General features: G+C 36.4%; 1 protein-coding gene across 5 annotated transcripts in view; it reads right to left on the bottom strand.

Annotated features, from left to right (window-relative positions):
• PDE1A (phosphodiesterase 1A) overlaps positions 1 to 22,920 on the bottom strand; it is a 308,204-nt gene that overhangs the window by 223,488 nt on the left and 61,796 nt on the right. The window contains exon 1 of one of the 5 annotated variants that reach the window (XM_021702874.1): positions 1,369 to 1,720. The exons of 3 other annotated variants lie outside the window; for them this stretch is intronic. In XM_021702874.1, the coding sequence (XP_021558549.1) occupies positions 1,369 to 1,421 (53 nt within the window). In that variant the 5' untranslated portion in view covers positions 1,422 to 1,720. Of the gene's footprint in view, positions 1 to 1,368; positions 1,721 to 22,920 lie in introns of those variants that run through there. One more of the 5 variants, XM_044913346.1, reaches the window with a different exon arrangement.

The following is a 22,920-nucleotide window of genomic DNA, read 5'->3' on the forward strand; positions in this document are numbered from 1 at the left end:
TTGGATTTTTGGTTATTTATTGCTGACACTGCATAAAATATAGACACAGATTATGATATTAAATCCACATGTATAGATTTAAATATGATTTTTTTAAAGATTTATTTATTTGAGAGAGAGAGCACAAGTGGGGTGGCGGTGGTGGGGGGGGACAGAGGGAGAGGTACAAGTAGGCTCCCCACTGAGCAGGCAGAGCTCAATCCCAGGACCCTGGGATCTTGACCTGAGCCAAAGGCAGACGCTTAACCGAATGATCCACCCAGGCGTCCCAATATGATTTATTTTTAAGAAGACTGTAAAACAGATTTGAGCTAGCATTTTGTTCTAAGCATTACAAAAGTATATTGTTGCTACTAATAATACTGTAACAAGGCTTAATCAATACATAAAACATATGCCTTGAGGCCCACTCTTATTCATTATGTGACAACCACAGAATGCCAGGAATTCCATCCATAAACTTCTATTATCCTATAGTTAATTCTAAATCAACAACCAGTGACTGCAACTTGACTTTAATGTCTAGTTTTGCTAGCATGTAGTATCTCCGCTTTGTTTAGGATATTATTTGCGGGGAAGCACAAAATTAATATATAATTAGCTTCTTTTTTTAAGATCTTCTGTCTTAAAAGGCAGAAACTGTGTTGATTTTCTAGCCTCTTTAAAGGTCTAAATTCCTAATTGTGAATTCTAAAGTACATAAGTAACTAAAGAATCAAGGGTTAAAGAGTCAATGAAAAAATTCCTGTTCTCAAGAGAAAGAGTGAGCCCCCCCCCCCAAAAAATAAAACCTTAACTCAATCTATTATACTGTATCTACATTTTTTCAGGCCACAGATTTCACCACAATGTAAAATTTTTCCTGTTGTCCTTTTGTTTCCTAAACTGCAGGAAGATACTCCTGAACTAGCTGTAAATATATATACCTTAGTATATAGCCATCAAATTCACATTTGTCTTCCCACACAGTACTGCAAAAAGGTATAGCATTTGCTGCGCTGAAACACTATCTCTGAGTGTAATCAGTTGAAATAACCAAGCACAGTATTTCCAATTTAGAGGGCTGTGCAACCATTGGAAACAGCGAGGGATTGCATAATGTTTTAGAAGTTTTTCCAACGCTATGTCATTCATGTGCCTGAAGAGCTAATTTGCTTTTAAAATATATTTTGAGGAGTTGATAAGAACTTGTGCACAGCTTCAGAAAACAGAAAATAAAAGGACTCCTCAGGTATGCATGAAGTTAAACTTTAGACACACTCTATTGCTTTGCTGGAGCTTAGTGCCAGAATTTCCAAGTTAAGGATAAGGGAAAGAAATTATTTTTCCTGATAGCCCTGGAGCCAACTGGGATGTGGCATTACTTACCTAAAGATGGGTCTTTGGAGATGTTTCTTCCTGATTGTGACATGGTCATCCATTTAAAGGTGAAAGTTTAACTTCTTCCTGGAAACCACTCCAGAAATCCAGGGAGAGAATGTGGAAGCTTATCCTGGTCTATTGTGCTGCAAGGAGCCCAGAAGGAAAAAGTACTTTCCTCTTTCTCTTTTTGGGTGCTGGGAGAAAACTTCCCTGCTCTCTGCCAGCTAAGCAGTGTGTCCATAGAGGCCACATAAGACAGGCACGTTGGGGCACTCCCCCACAGAGCAGGGTGTGCAGAAACCACCACCAGTCACGGTGATCCAGGCAAGAGAAGTGCACAGGACCCTCGGAAACAGAACAAAACAAACAGAAAACTTCCTACCCTAGTGGCACCCAGGTAGGAGCTCCCTGAGCTCTTGGAGCCATGAGAGCACTCCTTCTACATGCTGGTCAAGCTCCGAAAAGCTAAGTCCCTCCCTGTCTTTAAAACAGCCAGTTCTGAGGCTCAACTTTTTTCTTCAAAATAAAAGTTGTACAGCTGGTTCAGCAGTCCCATGTGAGTACCCTCTGAAAGTTTGTTCCGTTAAAATAGGAACTGTATACAAATTAATGAAGGAAGATGGGCTCAGGCTGCATGGCTGGCTCTGCTTCAAAAGATTATAATTATTTTGTAATATTGCTTTTATCCACACTGGATGGAGTGTGGAGACCACTCATGATTTTTGGCACTCATAACCCAGTAACCTACACTTGGCTAAAGTCAAAGATATCATTTCAACTGATAGAAGCCCATGTGAAGCTGGCCGGAGCTACAAAAGTTAGAAAAACAAAAATTGCTCAATTCTATCAGCGACATTGTGCCCAGATGTCTGTACCCAGAGTGACTTTCCAGCTAAGTGGAGACACTGCAAAAAAGATATGAAAACACATATACACACTTCTTTTTTCAAGTCCCCAAAACTCCCTTGGAACATAAGGTGTTTACACTATATGATCAAATTTGAATTTCAAAAATAAAAAGATAGAAATGTAGGTATTAGAGGGAAGTTGTAAACAGTTGAAAATAAATGACATTAAAAACTGTTTTACTTGGAAGACTTAGACTCACACTGCAGGAACTCTAGTTCTAGTTACAGATAAGATGAACCCTCACATTTTAATATAATGTATTTTGGAGACAGACATTCCTATATCTGAATCACTAACAAAATTCCTACTCAATCAATAGTGTCATGAGATTCCAGGCCAAAAGTTTGGTATGTAATAAAATAAACCATCTCAAAGCATGATTAAAATGTTTTGAAAATATACGTGTGATAAAGGCAGGGGAAATTGAGAAACACTCATGCCTTTAGTTGAATGATCAAATAAGGGTCAAATGACACAGAGGAGGATATGACCTATATGGTTGCAATCTGTATTTCTTAGCACTCTCCAAATACTTCCACAGGAGCAAGAGTACATTTTTATTTCCCTCTCAGAGGAAAGACAAAGAAGAAGAGAATTACAAAGAAATCACTGATTATATCAAGCACAGTTCTAATCCATACTTTTTTTTTTTTCATTTTTCTAATGACATCATTCTGAGACAGGATTGAACTAAAAATAATAAGTGGGTTCTAATCCTAGTTCTATCATGAAAATGCTGGGCCATTGTTGGAAAAAATTCTTGACCTATCTGAGCCCCAGTTTTTGTATTTATAAAATGAGGTTATGACATTCATTGAATTCTATGTTCTTTTCCAACTTTAATGGTACCATCGTGCTATTTCTAAATAGGATTAATTTGCTTCTTGCTAAGGAACTAGCATAGAAGTTATGATGCCTAATATTCCAGAAATACACATTTATTATGTAAAGCTGTAAGTAAAAAGTCATAAATAAAAAGATAATTTTATATTGTATGTATCTCTGTAAATATTATATATTCATTTAATGACATCTAAATCAGTGTTCTCTTCACCATCACTAAGCATCCAATCATAAATTGACATGAGTGGGCAATACTGCAGTTAAATCTGGAGACCATTTATATGCAAATTGATATGCAGACCTTTGGAATAAATGCATTATTATAACCATATGCTTTGGCTTCCTTTGTATAAAAAGGTACATAAGAAACAACATGCTGGTCTACGGCCATACCACCCTGAACGCGCCTGATCTCGTCTGATCTCGGAAGCTAAGCAGGGTCGGGCCTGGTTAGTACTTGGATGGGAGAAATAACATGCTGCACGGGTCTTCTGGAAGGATTTTTGCATTTATGGGTGGCAGTCAACTGATGGATCAACTTATGGGTGGAGTAAACTCATGGTTTATCTATATTACTATTAATTTATCGTAAATACTCCTGAGGGACAACCCAAGAGAATAATAAGCTCATCAACTTTTAAAAATTAACTTTTATTTTGTTGACTTTTGAATTAGAAAGGTGAGAGGATTTCTTCACTTACAGGATAGAAGGAACACAACACAAATACTAGTAAACTTCTAGCCAAGGTACAGCTCCAATGACAAGCCAAATATAAAATCTAACTTGAGGCTCAAAGGCTTGATTATCAACTGCAGAATCTGAAAGTTGTTAAATTAATTATAGGAAAATAATATTTTTGCTTTGCATTAAGTTTATATTCCTTTTGCTCTTTAGTATTTAAGGTAGAAAGCTTAGATTCCCATATATATCAAGCACCATATTTAAACCCAATCTTAGAACCTGAAAAGCCATAAGAAAATACCAGGAAGTTAAATATTCACCTGGCACAAAGAAAAATATGTATTTCTTAAATGTTTTTGTAAACTTTTTATCAATGAGCATTAAAATTTAACATTGGGAAGAAAAGTTTGCTTTATTAAGTTATTCAACTTTAATGTGGTATTCAGTAAGATAAAAGGACTCCACTATTGTTGCTTAAATTACAAAAATATATTCCTTAAATTAACACAATTGTACTGTGTAAAATGCTAAAATTTATTGTATAAATAACCAGGCCAACTCTCCTATAAAATAAACTAAATACAATTTATTATGAATAGTTTTTTTCCTGGGAGTAGGGATCAGAAATGGTGTTTATATTTTTCCTATTATGGTAAACTCTCTTTCAGTATGACCTTGCCTAACACTTTCAGGAGCACTCCCTGCTCTCACATGTGATTTCTCTCTCTCTCTCTCTCTCTCACACACACACACACACTCCTTCCCCCACCCAGCACTGTTAGAGACTGTCAAAACAGGTGCTTAATAAATATTCCTTAAATTAATTTGTTAAAATGTTCAGGTGAAACACATCAATGTATCCAACATAAGTCATGGTGTATGACAAAAAACAAAGATCAGCTCCATGACTTTCCCAATCAAGTGAATACTAAGTGTGTCATGGTATTTTGTTTCAAGCATCTTGGAAAATAGGTAAGCTTTACTTTCTCTTATTTTGTTTTTTTCCATTGTTCTACTCTGTTCTCTGGCTCTGCTTGTTATATGTAAGTGCCAAAAAGCATGCAGTGGTAGAAAAATCATGTAATATTAATGACAACCCAAGAACTGATTATGAATTTATCTATAGGTTATCATTTTACCTCTTAAGTCTGGCCAAATATCAGCCTGAGGCAAAGTGTATTTTTTTTTTTCCACACAGTTTAATTAAACACAATGTCACAAGTTATGTATTTAAGTGAGTTTTAGATTAAGTGGAGAAGTTTAGTGCTAGTCCTGTGTGTGATATACCTGATCTTCAGTTCAGTAGTTCTCAATCTTATTTTTTTGACACACTATACATGAAAGATAAAATGTGTATATGATACTCTTCCAGAAAAGTGCCTAAATTTTGATAAAACCAAGAAAAGTAAAATGCAGGCACTGCCATAATTTTCATTTGATGTGTAAATACTACATCAGTAAAGTGGAACACCACTTGGTCAACTCTACCATGAGATAAATAGAAGGGTGTAAACTATTCCTAATGTACCAACCAGAACTCTGCCCCTTTACCACTAGACAAAAAAACTATTGTGTATAAGTGCGCAAGACTGGCATCATAGAGATAACTCTAAATCTAATGTATCCTTTCAAGGTAAGTCATTTGTAACCTTCAGCATTTCATCCATATTTTATAACAAATTTCCTGCTACATGTTTCACAACTGATTGCAAAGCTAGTTCATAGGTGGTACAGCTGGGATTAGAATTCAGATGTCTCATTCTTGAACCTAAGGTTTTACCCCTACTGAGTAGGTTGTCACCTTGGTGGGGACTCTGCCACTGAGGTTGCTTGGGTTCTTTCTGGGCTATATTTCACATTCTGTGGAGCAATAGAAAGATTAACTAACTACTCTAATGAGTATCTATTCTCCTAATCCTCTACCCTACTGAACTATCATTGCATTGCCCATCGTGTTCCCAATACTTATAAGAGCCAGCCCTAGAGAGGACCTCCTGATATCAAAGTGAAATAATCAATGAATATGTTCTCCTAAGATTCAAGTGGAAGCAGTGTTCTATTTAAAGAGCCCTGGACTGACATCAAGGCACATATATTTACATCCCAGCTCTAGTGGCGATTTTCTCAACTCCCAGCATGCCTGTTTCCTTAGCAATCAAACTAAGAAGTTGGGCCTCATGGGGCGCCTGGGTGGCTCAGTCAGTTAAGTTTCTGCCTATGGCTCAGGTCAGGGTCCTGGGGTCAGGCTTCCTGCTCAGCAGGGAGCCTGCTTCTCCCTCTCCCTCTGCCTGCTGCTCCCCCTGCTTGTGCTCTCTCTCTCTGTCAAATAAATAAAATTTTTTTAAAAATAATATATATATTAAAAAAAAGTCGGCCTCGTGACCTTGAAGATCCTTTCCAGCTCCAAATTTTTGTGACTCTATGACTGACCCTGTGATAACATGTCAAGTTATTTAAACTTGGTGTCCAAACAAGAATAAGCTCTGTAGTTATTTTTAGCTTTTCTTAACCACAATGAGGCTATGCATACCACCAGAATACTTTTCATCCCCATTGTTGTGGGTTTAAAAATATAACTCACGGCTATTCAAATGTGAAAATAAATTGTACTATCTCTGGTTTTTCTAATTAAGCTCTTTTCTTTTTTTCTATAGCTTCACTTTGGCACTACTGTCACTGGAATGTAAACTATAGGAAGACAGGGATTAGTGTCTGGTGTATTCCTAGTGCATGGTATATAAGAGACATTCAAAGGCTGTTTATTGAATGAATGAACAAAGTGCCTAACAGTGCTATCTCATCATCTTTTTGTCTATTCTTTTTCTAAAAACTTAGTCATATCTGGTAAATGTTCAGACTTTCATATTTCCTCCAACCCACTGTTTTCCTTCAAGGAGGCATCTGACCTTATAAGGAGGTAGGTTTCTATGATCCTGTAGTGTCAGAAATAAAGGTGGCCTCAAACCCAAACCTGCAAGTCTCTGCACTCCTTTGTTTTCTCTGGTCTCTGCAATCATGTTCCTTGTCTGTCCGGTCACTTGGCTCCCTGAAGACATCTACTGCAGAAATCTATGGCTGTTTTGTTCAGTAGGCTCAGTCTGGGAACTATGGTCATCCTTTTCTCCTTAAGCTCAATCTCAGCCTTCACTGGTGGTACAGGACCCTCAAGTGTACATTACATCCTTCATCTGGATCTCTGCTGAGGTTCTTAACCCTTGGTTTCTGTGTAGGATTCCCTGACCCCTTACTATGGGGATGGCAGGCTCATGGCTGATAAACTTCCCAACTCAGCAGGACTTTCTGAGCCCTCTATCCTACACAGGCACTGAGGAAGGCTTGGGACTGGACATGCCATACCACCATTTTTATTCTGTTGTAGCTAAACTCACTAAGTCACTGAGAAAATCCTCTGCTGTAAGCTTTCACTCTAAGCTTTCATGCTCCCCACTGTAAGCTTAATGGATAAATGTGTGTGTTCTGACTGCTTCACTGACTGTCCATTCCCCTTACTCTGTCCCTCCCCTTGGGCCTCCCTATTCCCTGAGAACAACAATTACAATTGGAGTCTGAAACAAGACTGATGAATCACAGGCCTGTACCTGCGCAACCAATAATACATTGTATGTTAATTAATTGAATGTGGATTAAAAAATGTTAAAAAAAAAAAAGTGGAGCCTGAAGATATGACTGAATTGTCCTAATCTCATGATAAAATTTTAGTGAATGAACAGTTGCTTCTTTTTCTTTTTTTTTTTAGCAGTTGCTTCTTATGGATGAGCAAAGAAAGCAGCTTCTTGAGATAGAATCTATTCCTGGTGAAGATGCTGTGCAGATTGTTGAAATGACAACAAAGGATTTTAAATATTAGGTAACTTAGATGATAAAGCAGTGACAGAGTTGGAGAAGACTGACTCCAATTTTGAAAGAAGTTCTACTGTGGATAAAATGCTATCAAACAGCATTGCATGCTACAGAGAAATCACTTGCAAAAGGAAGACTCAATCAATGCAGCAAACTTCACTGTTGTCCTGTTTTAAGAAATTGCCACAGCTACCCCAAACTTTCACTAAACTACCCCATGTACTCAGTCAGAAGCCATCAATACTGAGGCAAGACCCTCCATCAGCAAAACTATTATTACTCTGTTAAGAAAACCACAGGCCCAGGATGGAGTCACTTATTCTAGGCCAAGTCATCAAAACAGGGTTTAATACCTAATCTAATTACAGCTTCAACCTCCCCCAGAAATGTAGTTTTAACAGGTTATTCAGAAACTGTCTTATCAGCACAAAGGAGGTAATCTGTCACCTGGGCCTTCTCCATGCCCCAAAGGAAGATGAGTAATCTGCAGGATGAGAACCCCTGCTCTTTCCCCTAAGGGAAAGTGACCTTGCCTGAAACAATCCTTTCTTTTCTTTTGCTAATAACTTCTTTGCCCCACCCTCCTTCCTACAAGAACCTTCCTTTTTTTTTTTATTAGTTTCCAAGGTAGAATTTAGTGATTCATCAGTTGCATATAACACCCAGTGCTCATTATATCATGTGTCCTCCCTAATGCCCATCACCCAGTTATCCAAAATCTATAAAGAATTTATCAAACTCAACACCCAAAAACCTTTCATTTTGTACAACTCCTCAGAGCCCCCCTGTACTTGCTTGATGGGATGCTGCCCCATTCATGAATCTCTTAATAAAGTGAATTGGATCCTCAAATTTACTCGGTTAAATTTTGTTTCTTAACTACTTGCTGAAAGCTTAGATGATGGTTAGCATTTTTTAGCAATAAAGTATTTTTTATTTATTTTTTTCTATTTTTTAAAAAATATTTTGTTTATTTATTTGACAGAGAGAGAGCGCGCGCAAGCGAGCACAAGCAGAGGGAGCAGCAGGCTCCCAGGACCCTGGGATCATGACCTGAGCCAAAGGTAGATGCTTAACCAACTGAGCCACCCAGGTGCCCCTAAATATAAATGGATTATGCACTGGGAAACCAAAAAATTCATTTGACTTGCTTTAATGCAATATTCACTTTATTGCAGTATTCTGGAACAGAACCTGAAATATCTCCAAGGTATGCTTATATTAAAGTCTGGCTTCTTATTTGTTTTTACTTTCATCTGTGATAATGATAATCCCACACCCCACACGGCATGGTGACTCTGGCTAACTCGGAGAAGGTAAGATCGTATTTATTAAGTGGAAGAGAGATAAGCACATTATTCCCATCATTTTATGCAGCTTTCTTATTCATTTCAGTGGGTGCATAGTGAGTAAATTATACCACAATCTTAACACTATCCTCACCTATCTATCCCCTATCTCATTTGCTCTTTGCAAATGAGACTGTTTCATTCCTCACTAGCCACGCCGGTGTTTTATTCCTTGAACACTCCACACTCTTTCAGACTCTTTCGCATATACTGTTTCCAAGGTCTAAAATTCTATTCCTTCTGCCCACTGCTCAGATTTCAGCTGCAGTTTCACCTCCGCGAAGGTGACTCCTCTGACAGCCCCATCTGAATTCATATACCTACAATACTGTCTTTGTTCCCCTATTAGCAAGCTTCATAATCTGTTTGTGTCATGTTAATGATTTATTTACACAAATTCATCTGTTTAGTGAATGAATAAACCCACTCTTCAGGATGCAGTAACTGAGGGAAAAATCAGAACATCTAACTGTTCCTGACTACCTTAAACATAAACCTAGTCAAGTTATACAAAAATAAAATATATGTCTATGAAGGGGAGCAAAATACACCACTCCAAAATATATCTCTTTGGCATATTGGTTATCTTAAGCTGGTTATTTTAAAGAAACAGAAGACCCTGGTGAAGCTCAGAAAACTGAGTAAAAGTTACCCATAAGAAACAGTTACATTTATTAGGGAAATCTCGATTTCTAAGGTTGTTTCCCTGGTTGTACTAGGAAGAGGAAGATATCTAAATCTCTAGAAACTATTATCAGTGGAGAAAGCTTGGACTTAAATCTGCATAATAGCCTTACTTTTGTTTCCTGTGCTTTTCCTGGAAGCCTCCCATAACTGATGTGCCACCCCCAACATCTGTCTTTAGCTGAAAATGGTATTTAACTTGATGGCTTTGGACATTTGGGAGTTACTCAGTTTTTCGGGGTCTCTCCCGTGTATCCATGTTACTAAATTTTGTTTACTTTTCTCCCATCAATCTGTCTTATATCAATTTAATTTAATTATTAGACCAGCCAAAGAACCTAGAAGCAAAGAAGAGAAAATCTTTCCACCTCTACATCTGCAAGAACCTAAAAGTAGACTCTTCCTGATCTCTTGCAATGCTTCCTAACATTCTCTAATACTTACATATGTGTTTCATCTTGAAATATTTGTCATTACACTTCTTCAAATGAGGAACATATCTGGGAATAAATGCACGGAATATTAAAATTGACAATGCAACTGATTAATCACTTTGGAAATGGTTTTCAATTTGACCAAAAATGTTTTCTACCTTATGGGGACTCTACCCCATTAATAGTTTTAAACTAGATGCTCCTTACTTGTAAGTCAGAATTCATTTATTGGCCACTCATTCAATAATAAAATACATCAGAATTGTTATTTTCTTCAGTGAATTAATAAGGAAGACCAGGTATATAGCTTCAAGTGGCAAGGACAAACTGTTCCCCGATTTGGCTGACTCTTTGGCCAGGTATCAGAGCTGAGCCTTTCTACTTCACAGAGTAGGAGAAATTCCTCTTTGTCCCTGAAGTGTGGAAGCAGGTCAGCTGAAGTTTGATTGGCTCCAATTAGCATTCCCACAAGTCCTGACAGCCTTAGTGCTGGCTGTAGGACAAGTTCTTTTATTTATTTATTTTAATTATTATTTTTTTAAATTTTATTTATTTATTCATGAGAGACAGAGAGAGAGAGAGAAGCAGAGGGAGAAGCAGGCTCCCAAGGAGCAGGGAGCCCGATGCGGGACTCGATCCCAGGACCCTGGGATCATGACCCGAGCCGAAGGCAGACGCTTAACCATCTGAGCCACCCAGGTGCCCTGTAGGACAACTTCTTTTAAATGAGTGGGACATTCTGTGAAGACATCAACAACAACAGCAAAGGAAATCATTTAAAGCAGAATCTCATCACCAAACACCCACCCACAGCTCACTGTGTAATCAAGCAACAAATAAATTCACTGTAAAAGTAAATGACTTTTGCATAGAGGGTAGTTAAATAAACATTATAAAAAGAGACCTCCTTAATATAAAATTCCCTTTGTGTCAGAGGACTAAGAAAGAGACGGTGGAACCGGGGCTTGAATGATCGATAGATATTCAGTAAGCAGCTAAGATGAAGGGTAAGCAAAGTATTTCATCAGCCATAAGCACCAGGCAACAACAGTTGATTTGGAGGACGCATCGTGGCCGAAGCAGGGTGCTGTGGTTCCTGCCATGGTAGCCTGCAGAATTCAAGAGGTTCACACCATCACATATGAGGGGAGCTGTAATGAGGAAAATAATCGATGTGGTATCACAGTTTAAAAGCATGTGATTCTGAAGTTTCCATTACTCCCCAAACATGCCAAAAATGTTCTTATCTGCAGTTCTTCAGGCAGTGGAAAGCTGTCCAAAGGTACTTGCATGCTGAGACATGTTCAGTTTTTCTGCAGTTCTGAAACCCATCACTAAATCATTAACTTAGCTTCAGGACTGAGTCATCATTACCAGCTTTCCTCCGTATTTTAAGTTTGGTTTCAACGTGACTTTAGATTCAATTAGTAGTTTGTTTTGTTTTGTTTAAGTTTGTCTTAAGGTTCCAGTAATGCCTATGAATAAAAATGCCGAACTACCACCAAGAAGGAATTGAATCAGTGTCAGTAAATGGAAAATTCCTAAATGTTAACCTATTGACTCTCCAAGCTTTTAGAGTTAGACAGCAATAGAGATAATCGTGACTCACACCGACTTTGAATAGAAGCAGCCACTCAATTTGCCAAGATTTTAATAGTATATGTGGTAGGTTCTGTAAAAATAACTTAAATGTATAGAAATAGGTCACTGCCCATTTTACCTTTCTAAAACAAAAATGAGTTCTCAGAGAGAATAAATACGGACCACATATATTTGTACCCTCACATCCATTCACTCCTCAAAAAACTCATTCCAGCTTCAGCTTTTTGCTTCACTTCTACTCACTTTCCCCCACATCATATTCATTGGAATGATCCATCCTAGCAAATCTCATCTCTGGAATTGCTATCTTATTTCTCATATCAATATATTATTCCTATCAATTGTCCTGTGACATATTTGTATATTCATTTAATTAATTTCTAAATTTAAATTCCATACAGGGTTTAAACTAGTCAGTGAACATTTTCCCAAACCTGACACTAGATGCGTTATCAAAGCCCAATACCTGACAGAATATTGGAAATCAAGTCTGTTTTAGAAATTCTGCATCTTTTTAAAAAAAACTTACAAACTTCATTTTGCTATATGGTCCCTCAAAATGGCAATCTTCGCTCATCTGCTTTTTTCTCCACCTGGCACAATGGAAAGCATGGGAGCACGGGAGTTGACATGACAGTCATTTACTATGTGTTAGGCACAGTACTTTTCTATACACTATTTCAGTTAATTCTACATAACACACCTAGAAGATAGATTCTCTTATTTTCAAGTCACACCCAAGGAAACTAGAGTTAAGAAAAGTTACATAATTTGCCGAATGCTGTACATCTTATATGTTACAGTATTAAGATTTGAATCCAGTTCTACCTGATGCCAGCATCTTTGTTCCTACTCAACCCTGCCTCTCAACGATCATATTCTTAATTTTAATAGTAGCCTTAAAGAAAAAGGTATCTTGGCTGACCCTATCTTAAAAATATAATTCTTTAATCATTTTAATGAGGCTGAACCCTAGCAGCAATTCAGACTTGATTTCAGAGACACATTATCTTGGTTTGGGTCATTTTTACAATATAAACCTCACATATGCATGGATCAGTGTACCAAAAAAAAAAACAACAAAAAAACCCCAGGAGATTAAAGATGGAGTTTAAATTTTAGCATTTCTTTGATGTATAATTTTCACTGAACAAAAGTGGATAAACAAAACATTTAGTCAAAACATCACTGAGAAACCCCAGGAAAAAAGCAAGTCAGAGTAAACACATAAATGAAGTTGTGGTTCCATCCCCAGTATACAGAATGGCTCTCCAATACTGAGGTGTGTGTAATGAAGTTCTCTCTAAAATCATGCTCTTAGCAACTGAATCTTATATCATAAAAAAATTAATTCATTAATTAAAATTCTCTACCCTCTTTCAAAATCACATTATTAGATACTTCACCTTCACAAAAAAAAAAAAAAAAAAGCTGATGGGCTCCATTTGTATACTTGTAAAGCTCAGAATTGCCAATGAGATTACTTAGACCCTATATTCCACTACAAAGATAGTATGAATCACTGCTGCCATTTACTAAACATACATTATGTACCAAGTCCTGCTGAGTGCTCTACAAACCCTATTACACTGAATTCTCCTGGGATAGGAATTAGTATCCCTATTTTAGAGATACTATTGTACAAACGGGACTGGCAAAGCAAGGATTTGAGCCAAGACTGCTCTCCTCCCTAGTTCATGCATTACCTACTAGTACCTCCCCCTGAATGGGGCCATCTAATATGATTTGCTTTGATTCCCTTTCTGTGCTCTTCACAACCATTTTGCATTTTTATCCTCACTCTCTTCTTCTGCTCCTGTTGCATTAGCAATTTTTTTTCCCAATGATGAGTTCCAAGTACCATTATTGATTCTAACGTTCTTAAAATTGTAGGAATTCTGTACTCACTTTTCTGGATTGTTCTGCAAATATTGAACGCTGCTGCTGCTTTGAATGAACACATTGTTTCAGTATAGAAGCCCATGGACACTGATTTTTTTTTTGCTTTGAATTTACACATTGTTTCAGTATAGAAGCCCATGGACATTTATTTTTTTTTTTACCTTGAGTTAATGAGTTATTTGTTATAAATAGAAGAGTAGGCTCCTAGAATCTGCAAGGACCTTCAAGGTCAAGTTGTTCACCCTCCCAACGATGGCAGAATTTCTCTTGCTTTTCGTTTCAGAGAGGGCTTACTCCCAAGTGCCCCTGAGATAGAGGAAGTGAATATGCTGTTCTCTTGATTTTCATTCCCAAGAACTTTACAACATAAGAATTTCATCTTGTTCAATGTTACTTATATTTAAAGATAAAGGCTTTTCTCATACTAACTTTTTTACCTTGTATACAATCAAAGGAACAACCATCTGTCCCAGCAATGAAGGGAAAACTAGCTGTGTTGGGCTTACTGAGGCACAGTATTTGGTTTCCAAAGTAGCAACTAAATGGGTAAATTTTTATTTTAGGTCAATTTTTGCTTTAAGCCCCACCTTTAAAAATAACACAGCATAAGGTTGCCTGGGTGGCTCAATTGGTTAAGTGTCTGCCTCATGACTCAAGTCATGATCCTGGGGTCCTGGGATTGAGCCCCACATTGGGCTCCTTGCTCAGCCAGGGAGTTTGCTTATCCCTCTCCCCCAACTTGTGCATGCTCGCTCACTGTCTCTCAAATAAATAAACAAAAATCTAAAATACTACTACTACTACTACTACTACTACTACTAATAATAATAATAATAATAATAAATAACATGGCTTAACTTCACTGGCCAATGTGACAAAGATTTACCAGGTGTTAGGAGAACAATGATTACTAAAACACAGATATTGTCCTCAAGGAGCTCAAGTTTAAAAGGAAAAAAATAATCACTTTAGTAAAGGTAATTCTAAAACAATTCAGTGAGTGGATTCATAAAATAAATAAAAGACACAAAAGAAGCTCAGAAGGGAGAGAAAGGAAGACTCATAGAGGAAATTATTCTGTTTTAGCAAGGGTTAGCCAGCGATTAGAAATTCACCAGGTCAGAATTGTTTACTAGAAAGACAAAATGGAGAAAGCCAAGTAAATGCAAGGTGGAAAATAACAAAGAAGCATGAAATACCATTATATTCAGGACCTGGTAGTTATCTTGGTATGAGTGAGGATAAAAGTATGAGGGGAAGTGGCAGGAGATAAAGTTGGAAAATTAGACAGAGGACAAATCATATGTGCCATATGGGGAGCTTAGACTATATCCAACAGGCAATGAGTAGCCGCTGATGGGCTACAGTCAGGGAAAATGGTACCTTCAGTTTTGCTATTTTAGAATATCTCACTGATTAAAATGTGGGAAATATTTTTGAAAAGAACATGTCTGAGTGCAGGGATATCAGTAAATAGTATATTAGAGTCTTGGTGAAAGATGATAGTGGTATGAAGTAAGGCAAAGGCATTCAATGGAAAAGAGAGACTCTAAGATATTAACAGGGAATAAAGCATAGGGCTTGGTGAATAATTGGGTATACTGAATGAGAAAGTAAAGGATTCTAAGGCAGTATTTTCATTTCTGGTTTGTTATTTGAGTGGATGGTATAGGAAGACTCAGATCATAAAAAGAATAATGATGAAATACAAAGAAAGAAGTAGGATCAGAGTTTATTGGACACAGTGAGTTGCAACACCAAGGGATGGCCCAAGTGGAGATGTTTCAGGGGCAACTAGATATTGAAATTATGGAAGGATGTAAGGAGTCAGTTACAGAGATAAAATGTATATGGATGGAAGCTGGAGGTATTGCTACATAAATATAAAACGGTGAATGTGGATGGTATTGCTCAGAGATAACATGTAGGTTAGAGGAGTAAAGGCCCAAGAATAAAACCCTGGCAACTGAAGGGATGGGCAGGGAAGAGTATCCAGGTGATGTCAGAAAAACTGGAAAGTCAGGAAGGAAAGTTTTTCCTACAAGACAAGTGGAAGGGGTGTCAAGTGGAAGAAAGGTATTACTGGTACCAAATGTGCAAAGCAATTAAGAGAAGAACACAAATGTTTTCATTACAGTTGGTAATAAGAAAGCCACTTGTGGCTTTAATGAAACAATATCTGTGCTGGAACACCATAAATTCAGTAAGACAAAAGCTCTGAAAGCAAGACAATCATGGAAAAGTTGGGGGATTTTTCTAACTAGGTATACCAAACTTACTTCAATTAATGCTGCCTATGGGAATAAATACGAAAAAAAGATATGAGCTAACTTTACAAATATCTGGCATTAAGAAAAAAGAAATAGGACCATCTGTTTACATGACAACAGTTTGTTTCAAGAAGTGTTTTTAGGTTTCTCTTTTTTCTACTTCAGTGCCTTGATTTAAAATTTCCAAGGAATGTTTTCTTTTCGGAGGACATGTGTAGGAACTCAACAAGAGATATGAATCCAAGAAAAGATCAGAACAAAGTTGTCCTGTGTCTTCAGCTTGACACTCACTTGAATAATCTCTGTGTGTGTGTGGTTATTTTATAGGAAGAGTGACACAGCTGGCTTTTGGCATATTATTTAAGTAGCCACAGTCTGTCTCCTAGGGCTCTTTATCTTTCAGGATTCACTTCCAGGATCCCAGTGCTCCCATTTTGATTTCTGGATGTTTAAGTCTTGAACTACAGCAACCACTTAGAATCAACGTTCTATGTATTTTCCTCTCATCTCGATTTCTATAAAAACTTAACTGTGTTCTGTGTTTTGCTCCTTCAAATGTGAGCCAGATAACCTAACAAAAAAACCGTATCTGCTGATGTGTTAGCAGATGATAAAAACCTGCCTGCTATCACATTTCAGAACATAATTATTAAAAACTGTAAAGTTAAGTAATTATGGTAAATTGGTTGGATGCTATTCAGTTACAGGTCCCTTTTAAATCATACCACATAGTCAGCTATCTATTCTTCCTAATTATATGGAGGCATATATTCACATTCAATTCTAGTAAATGCCTATTTGTGTCTTCATTCATGAGAAAGAAATAATATACGCTCTACCTATTTTCTGTATCATTTAAAAAATAATTCAAATAAAAATAGTGCTCTTTTGGGAAATGAATTAATAGTATCTAAAATTTAAGATTTACCTCAATATGACACAATTTGATTTTTCCAAATTTCTCAAATTACCTATTATCCCAACACTATATCTTTAAAATGTCCTTTACTTTCCTCTTTAGTTTAAAATGCCACTGTTGGTGCGCCTGGGTGGCTCAGTTGGTTAAGTGACTGCCTTCGGCTCAGGTCATGATCCTGGAGTCCCGGGATCGAGTCCCACATCGGGCTCCCTGCTCAGCAGGGAGTCTGCTTCTCCCTCTGACCCTCCCCCCTCTTGTGCTCTCTCTCTCAAATAAATAAATAAAATCTTAAAAAATAATAATAAAAAATAAAATGCCACTGTTATCATAGGTACATTTAATTTTCATGTTTATTTGGCTTGGTCTCTTTTCTATTCTGTTGATTTTTCTGTACAAATACCACAGTGGTTTAGTTATTGTATCTTTTGGTATACAAAAACTTTGCGTAATGTTTAAACAGCCTTCCCTCAGTTTTTTCTCCTCCAAATTAAATTTTTTCAATACTAATGCATATTTATTCTTTGGCAAAAATTTATTTTTTACACAATCATTTTGTCAAATGTAAAAGGTCCTATGGTCTTGAGCAAAGGATTATTAGGGATAACAAGAGCCAGATTTATCATGATTGGAGAGGGAATTCCACCTATGGAAAAGGGTAAGACTAGAATATATCTTTTGGTGTTGCATAGGAGTTGAAGGTACTGATATAAGCTAAAGATAATGTATATACTATATATAATTCTAGCTATGTCCATTGAGAAGACTGAGAAGCAATGAAACATAAATAGTAATTAGGACACCAAGCACCCAAATTTTGGTTTTTGTATGACACTCAGAACTAAAAAAAAAAAATTGGGATTCCTTATAAAATAGGCTGAATCCAGGATTGAGGAGGGAGAGTGTAAGATGAACCTATACTCTTATGATAGAAAGTAAGGAAGCATTCAAAGAATGATGGTGACATATCAAAAAAACACAGCCTGAAGAGGCTCCATTGGTCAAATGTGGGACAATTTGAGCATCAAATTAAGTAATGATGACAATGTATTGTTACCCACTGAATAAAATAAAAATCACTGAATCATTATTGATATAAAAAACTGACTGAATAAATTGGGAAGAAAGCTCTTCCTTAGAGTAAAATACCAACTTATAAACACCAAAGGAATGATGGAGCTATAAAATCAATGAATATTAAAACAGTGGGTAAAAGTGTAATGAAAAAGAGACAGGATACTGATAGGGATTGCATTGAATCCAGATGACTTTAGGTAGTACGGACGTTTTAAAAATAAGTCTTCCAGTCTTTAAACATAGGATATCCTTCTATTGATTTTTGTCTTATTTATTTATTTATTTTCTTTCATAAGTGGCTTGAGGTTTTAAGAATCCCCATGACATTTTTCACAGAAATAGAAAAAACAATCCTAAAATCCATGCTGAACCACAAAGACCTCAAATAGCCAAAGCAATTTTGAGAAAGAAGAACAAAGCTGAGGATATCACAATTCTTGATTACAAAATATCTTACAAAGCTACAGTAATCAAAACAGTATGGTACTGACGTAAAGACAGACATGCAGCTCCATGGAACAAACTAGAAGGTCCAAATATAAGTCTACACATACACAGTCAACTGTTCTCTGACAGGGTTGCCAAGAATACACAATGGAAAAGGACAGTCTTCAACAAATGATGTCGGGAAACTGAGTATCTATATGCAAAAGAAAGAAATTAGATCCTCATCTTACACTATACAGAAAAATCAATTCAAAATGGATTAAAACTTAACTGACCATGAAAGACCTAAAACTGTAAAACTCCTAGAAGAAAATATAGGGAAAAAACTCTTTGACACTGTTCTTGGCAATGATTTATTGCATATGACACCAAGAGTAGAGGCAGCCAAACAAAAAATAAACAATTGGTACTACATCAAACTAACAAGCTTCTTCACCAAAGAACAACCAACAAAATGAAAAGGTAATGAAGGAATGAGAGAAAACATTTGCAAACCATTATCTGATAAGGGATTAATCTCCAAAATATATAAATTCTTTTAACTCAATAGCAAAAAAGAAGTAGCCCAATTAAAAAAGTGAATAGGGGCATGGCAGGGGGTGGGGGGGTGTGCAATCAGTTCAGCGTCCAACTCTTGATCTCAGCTCAGGTCTTGATCTCAGGGTCGTGAGTTTGAGCCCCGCATTGGGCTCCGTGCTGGCATGGACCCAACTTTAAAAAAAAAAAAGAATAGACATTTCTCCAAAGACAAACAAATAGTCAATAGGTATATAAAAGGGTACTCAATATCACTAATCATTAGGGAAATGTAAATCAAATTCACAATGACATATTACCTCATACCTGTAAGGATGGCTATCATCAAAAAAAACAGAAGATAACAAGTATTGGCAAGGATGTAAAGAAACTGGAATCCTTATGCACTGTTGGTAGGTATAATATAAAATGGTCCAGCCACTATGGACAACTGTATGGAGGATCTAAAAATTAAAACTAGAACCACCATATGATTCAATAATCTCACTTCTGGGTACATATCCAAAAGAACTGAAATCAGAATCTTGAAGCAATATCTGCACCCCTGTGTTCATGGCAGCATTATTCACAGTAGCAAAGACATGGAAACAACCTAAATGTCCACCAATGGATGAATGGATGAAAAAAAATGTGGTAAATATACAATGAAATACTATTCAGCTTTTAAAAAGAGGGAAATTCTGCCATATGTAACAACATGGATAAACCTGGAGATGTTATGCTAAATGAAATAAGCCAGCCATAGGGCAAATACTGCGCGATTCCACTTACATGACGTATCTAAAATAGTCAAACTCATAGAATCAGAGAGTATAATGGTGGTTGTCAGGGACTGGAGGGAGAGGGTAATGGAGAGTAGTTTTCAGTGAGTATAAAGTTTCAGTTATGCAAGTTAAATAAGTTTTAGTTTTGCAAAATGAATGCTGCAAAATATTATAATTACAGTTAACAATACTGTACTGTGCACTTAAAAGTTTTGTTAAGAGAATGGATCTCATATTAAATATTCTTATCAATACACACACACAAACAGGGACAGGAAAAAACTTGTGAAGGTGATAGATACATTCATTACCTTGATGGTTTCATGGGTGTCTGCATATGTCCAAATTCATCAAATTTTATATATTAAATATGTACAGTCTTTTGCATATAAATTGCACCTCAATACATTTTTTTTAAAGGAAGAAACAGGATATTTATACAGTCTCAAAGTGTCTTTCTACAAATCACTTATTAATTTAAACATAAAAGCTAAGCACTTTACTGTTACTTCATCCATATTAAGACAAACCAGCAGCATGTTTCTCCTGATACTCTATTTATGTCCTATTCCTGTATGAATCTACCCATGAGGAAATATTGAACATAACCAAACTGAGGGTGGGTCCACAAAATAATTGGCCTGTGCTCTAAAAATGTCAAGGTCAAAAGAACACATGGAAAGGTTGAAGAACTGTTTCAGATTAAAAGACTAAGGAGACATGGCAACTAAATACAATATGTCATTTTAGATTTGATCCTGGACTAGGAATAACATAACTATCAAAGATATTATTAGAAGAAGGACAAAATTTGAATATGAACTGAGGAGTAGATAGCATTTTATCAGTGTTAAATTTCTTGATTTTAATAATAGTACTGTAGATGTGCAAATGATTGATTAAAAAGTGTGTGCATTATATAATACACATTTAACTTTATTGTACTTACATAATAACATTTAATATTTATATACATATTTAATTATATACATATACATATATGGATATGTATATATATGTATTTATAAAGAGTGAGAGAGAGAATAATAAATGGAACAAAATCAATAATTGTTCCTGGAGTTCCTTGCACTATTACCACAACTTTAAAATTATATAAAATGATTTTTTTAAGTTACAGTTAAAACTGTAACCTTTAAATTGTATTGAAATCTTAGACATTGAAAAGTCTATAATTGACTTTTAATTGTAATATATAATCAGCATTACCTTTAAATTTTATATCTTAAAATAAATTTTATAATTAAAATTTGCTATATTAAAACTTCATGATACCATTTTTCAGAGGCAAGGTAGAAAGTTTTGGAGGATAACATCCATGTATTGTTTATGTTCATAGTGATTTAAAGACAAAATAATCAGTAATAAATAAAATGAGTAATCTACAACCCTGAATGAGTTTTAAGCTCAACCATAATGTTTTCCCTTCAGAGAAGTTTCTCTCAACTATTCAAGTAGAAATAATCTTCCAACTCTTAACTCACATACCATTGTTTCTCTAACTTTCAAGGGACATATAAAACTCATTTTGGATAATAATTATTTATACATAAATTATCTGTGACAATGGACTAAATAAAGCTCTCTAAAGGTAGAATCCTCATTTACTTAAAATCTTTCAGTGGTTCCCAGATGCCCTCAAGTTAAACTCTTTAAAATTATATTATTACATTAAGTTAAATTAAAATTAAAATTATATTATAAACATGATATCATGGGGGCACCTGGGTGGCTCAGTCGTTAAGCGTCTGCCTTCGGCTCAGGTCATGATCTCAGGGTCCTGGGATCGAGCCCCGCATTGGGCTCCCTGCTCTACGGGAAGCCTGCTTCTCCCTCTCCCACTCCCCCTGCTTGTGTTCCCTCTCTCGCTGTGTCTCTCCCTGTCAAATAAATAAATAAAAATCTTTAATAAAAAAACAAAACAAAACATGATATCATGTTAAATTTCATATATCATATATATTATGTACTCTAGCTATGTCTCTCAAAATCCCCCTACTCACTCATGGACATAAACATACATACATTCCAGGCTTCAGCTATACTTGATTATTTTTTTTTATTATTTATTTATTTATTTTATTTATTTTTTTTTTTTAAGATTTTATTTATTAATTTGACAGGGAGAGACACAGCGAGAGAGGAAACACAAGCAGGGGGAGCGGGAGAGAGAGAAGCAGGCTTCCTGCGGAGCAGGGAGCCTGATGTGGGGCTTGATCCCAGGACGCTGGGATCATGACCTGAGTCGAAGGCAGACGCTTAACTACTGAGCCACCCAGGTGCCCCTTTATTTATTTATTTTTAAAGATTTTATTTATTTATTTGACAGAGGGATAGAGAGCACAAGTAGGCAGAGTGGCAGGCAGAGGGAGAGGGAGAAGCAGGCTCTCCACTGAGCAGGGAGCCAGACGTGGGGCTCGATCCCAGGACCCCAGGATCATGACCTGAGTCGAAGGCAGCCACTTAACCGACAGAGCCACCCACGTGCCCCAGCTATACTTGATTATTTTCAGTTCACTTAGATCATTATTTTCTTTCTCCAGAAATTTATAGTTTCTGAGTGCTTCAGCCTAGAATACACTTCCTTCAAATTCTCCCCCCCAGCTATTTCTTGCTTACTATTCAGTCCTCAGGGTGGGTAAGTCTTGCTTCTGGAAGACTTCTTTGGAAACCAAGTCTGAAACAGATGTCTCTTATCTAGCTGTTGAACTTCCTTACTTCCACTGCTAAGGCATCTACAGCATAATTGCAATAATTCTTTTACTTCTTTTGGTCCACCATTAATTATAGTTTTTTTGTGCTATTGTGTTGAGGAAATAACTCATCTTTGTATTCCACACATTTCTTTAATACTACCATGCATAGAGTAGGTTGGCAATGATTAAATGCATATCTATATGGCACTTTTGCAAAATGCTACCTATGGATTTTGAGTTTGGGGAGAATCTATTTCCTCCTTCTGCCCACTGAGAAAGCCTGCAAGCAATGACAGTTCAGTTGAAATGAGCATACCCAGTACGAAGATCTTGGCTTCTATATACCATTCTCTACTTAAAGGAATTTATCTAATCTATCTACCATGTATTCGTGCATGCGTATGTAATTATATAACTAATTTTTTCCTAGAGAATGTTTTCAGTACTTAACACTCTTAGTCTCTTTCTTGAATAAAACAAGGAAAAAAGAGTGGAAAAGATACCTAACCCTTTGGGGTTTAGTATACTAAAACAGTCCTGAGATACACAAGTTAAAGTTGGCATACT

Source organism: Neomonachus schauinslandi, chromosome 3, assembly GCF_002201575.2.
Source record: "Neomonachus schauinslandi chromosome 3, ASM220157v2, whole genome shotgun sequence".
Classification (NCBI taxonomy): domain Eukaryota; kingdom Metazoa; phylum Chordata; class Mammalia; order Carnivora; family Phocidae; genus Neomonachus; species Neomonachus schauinslandi.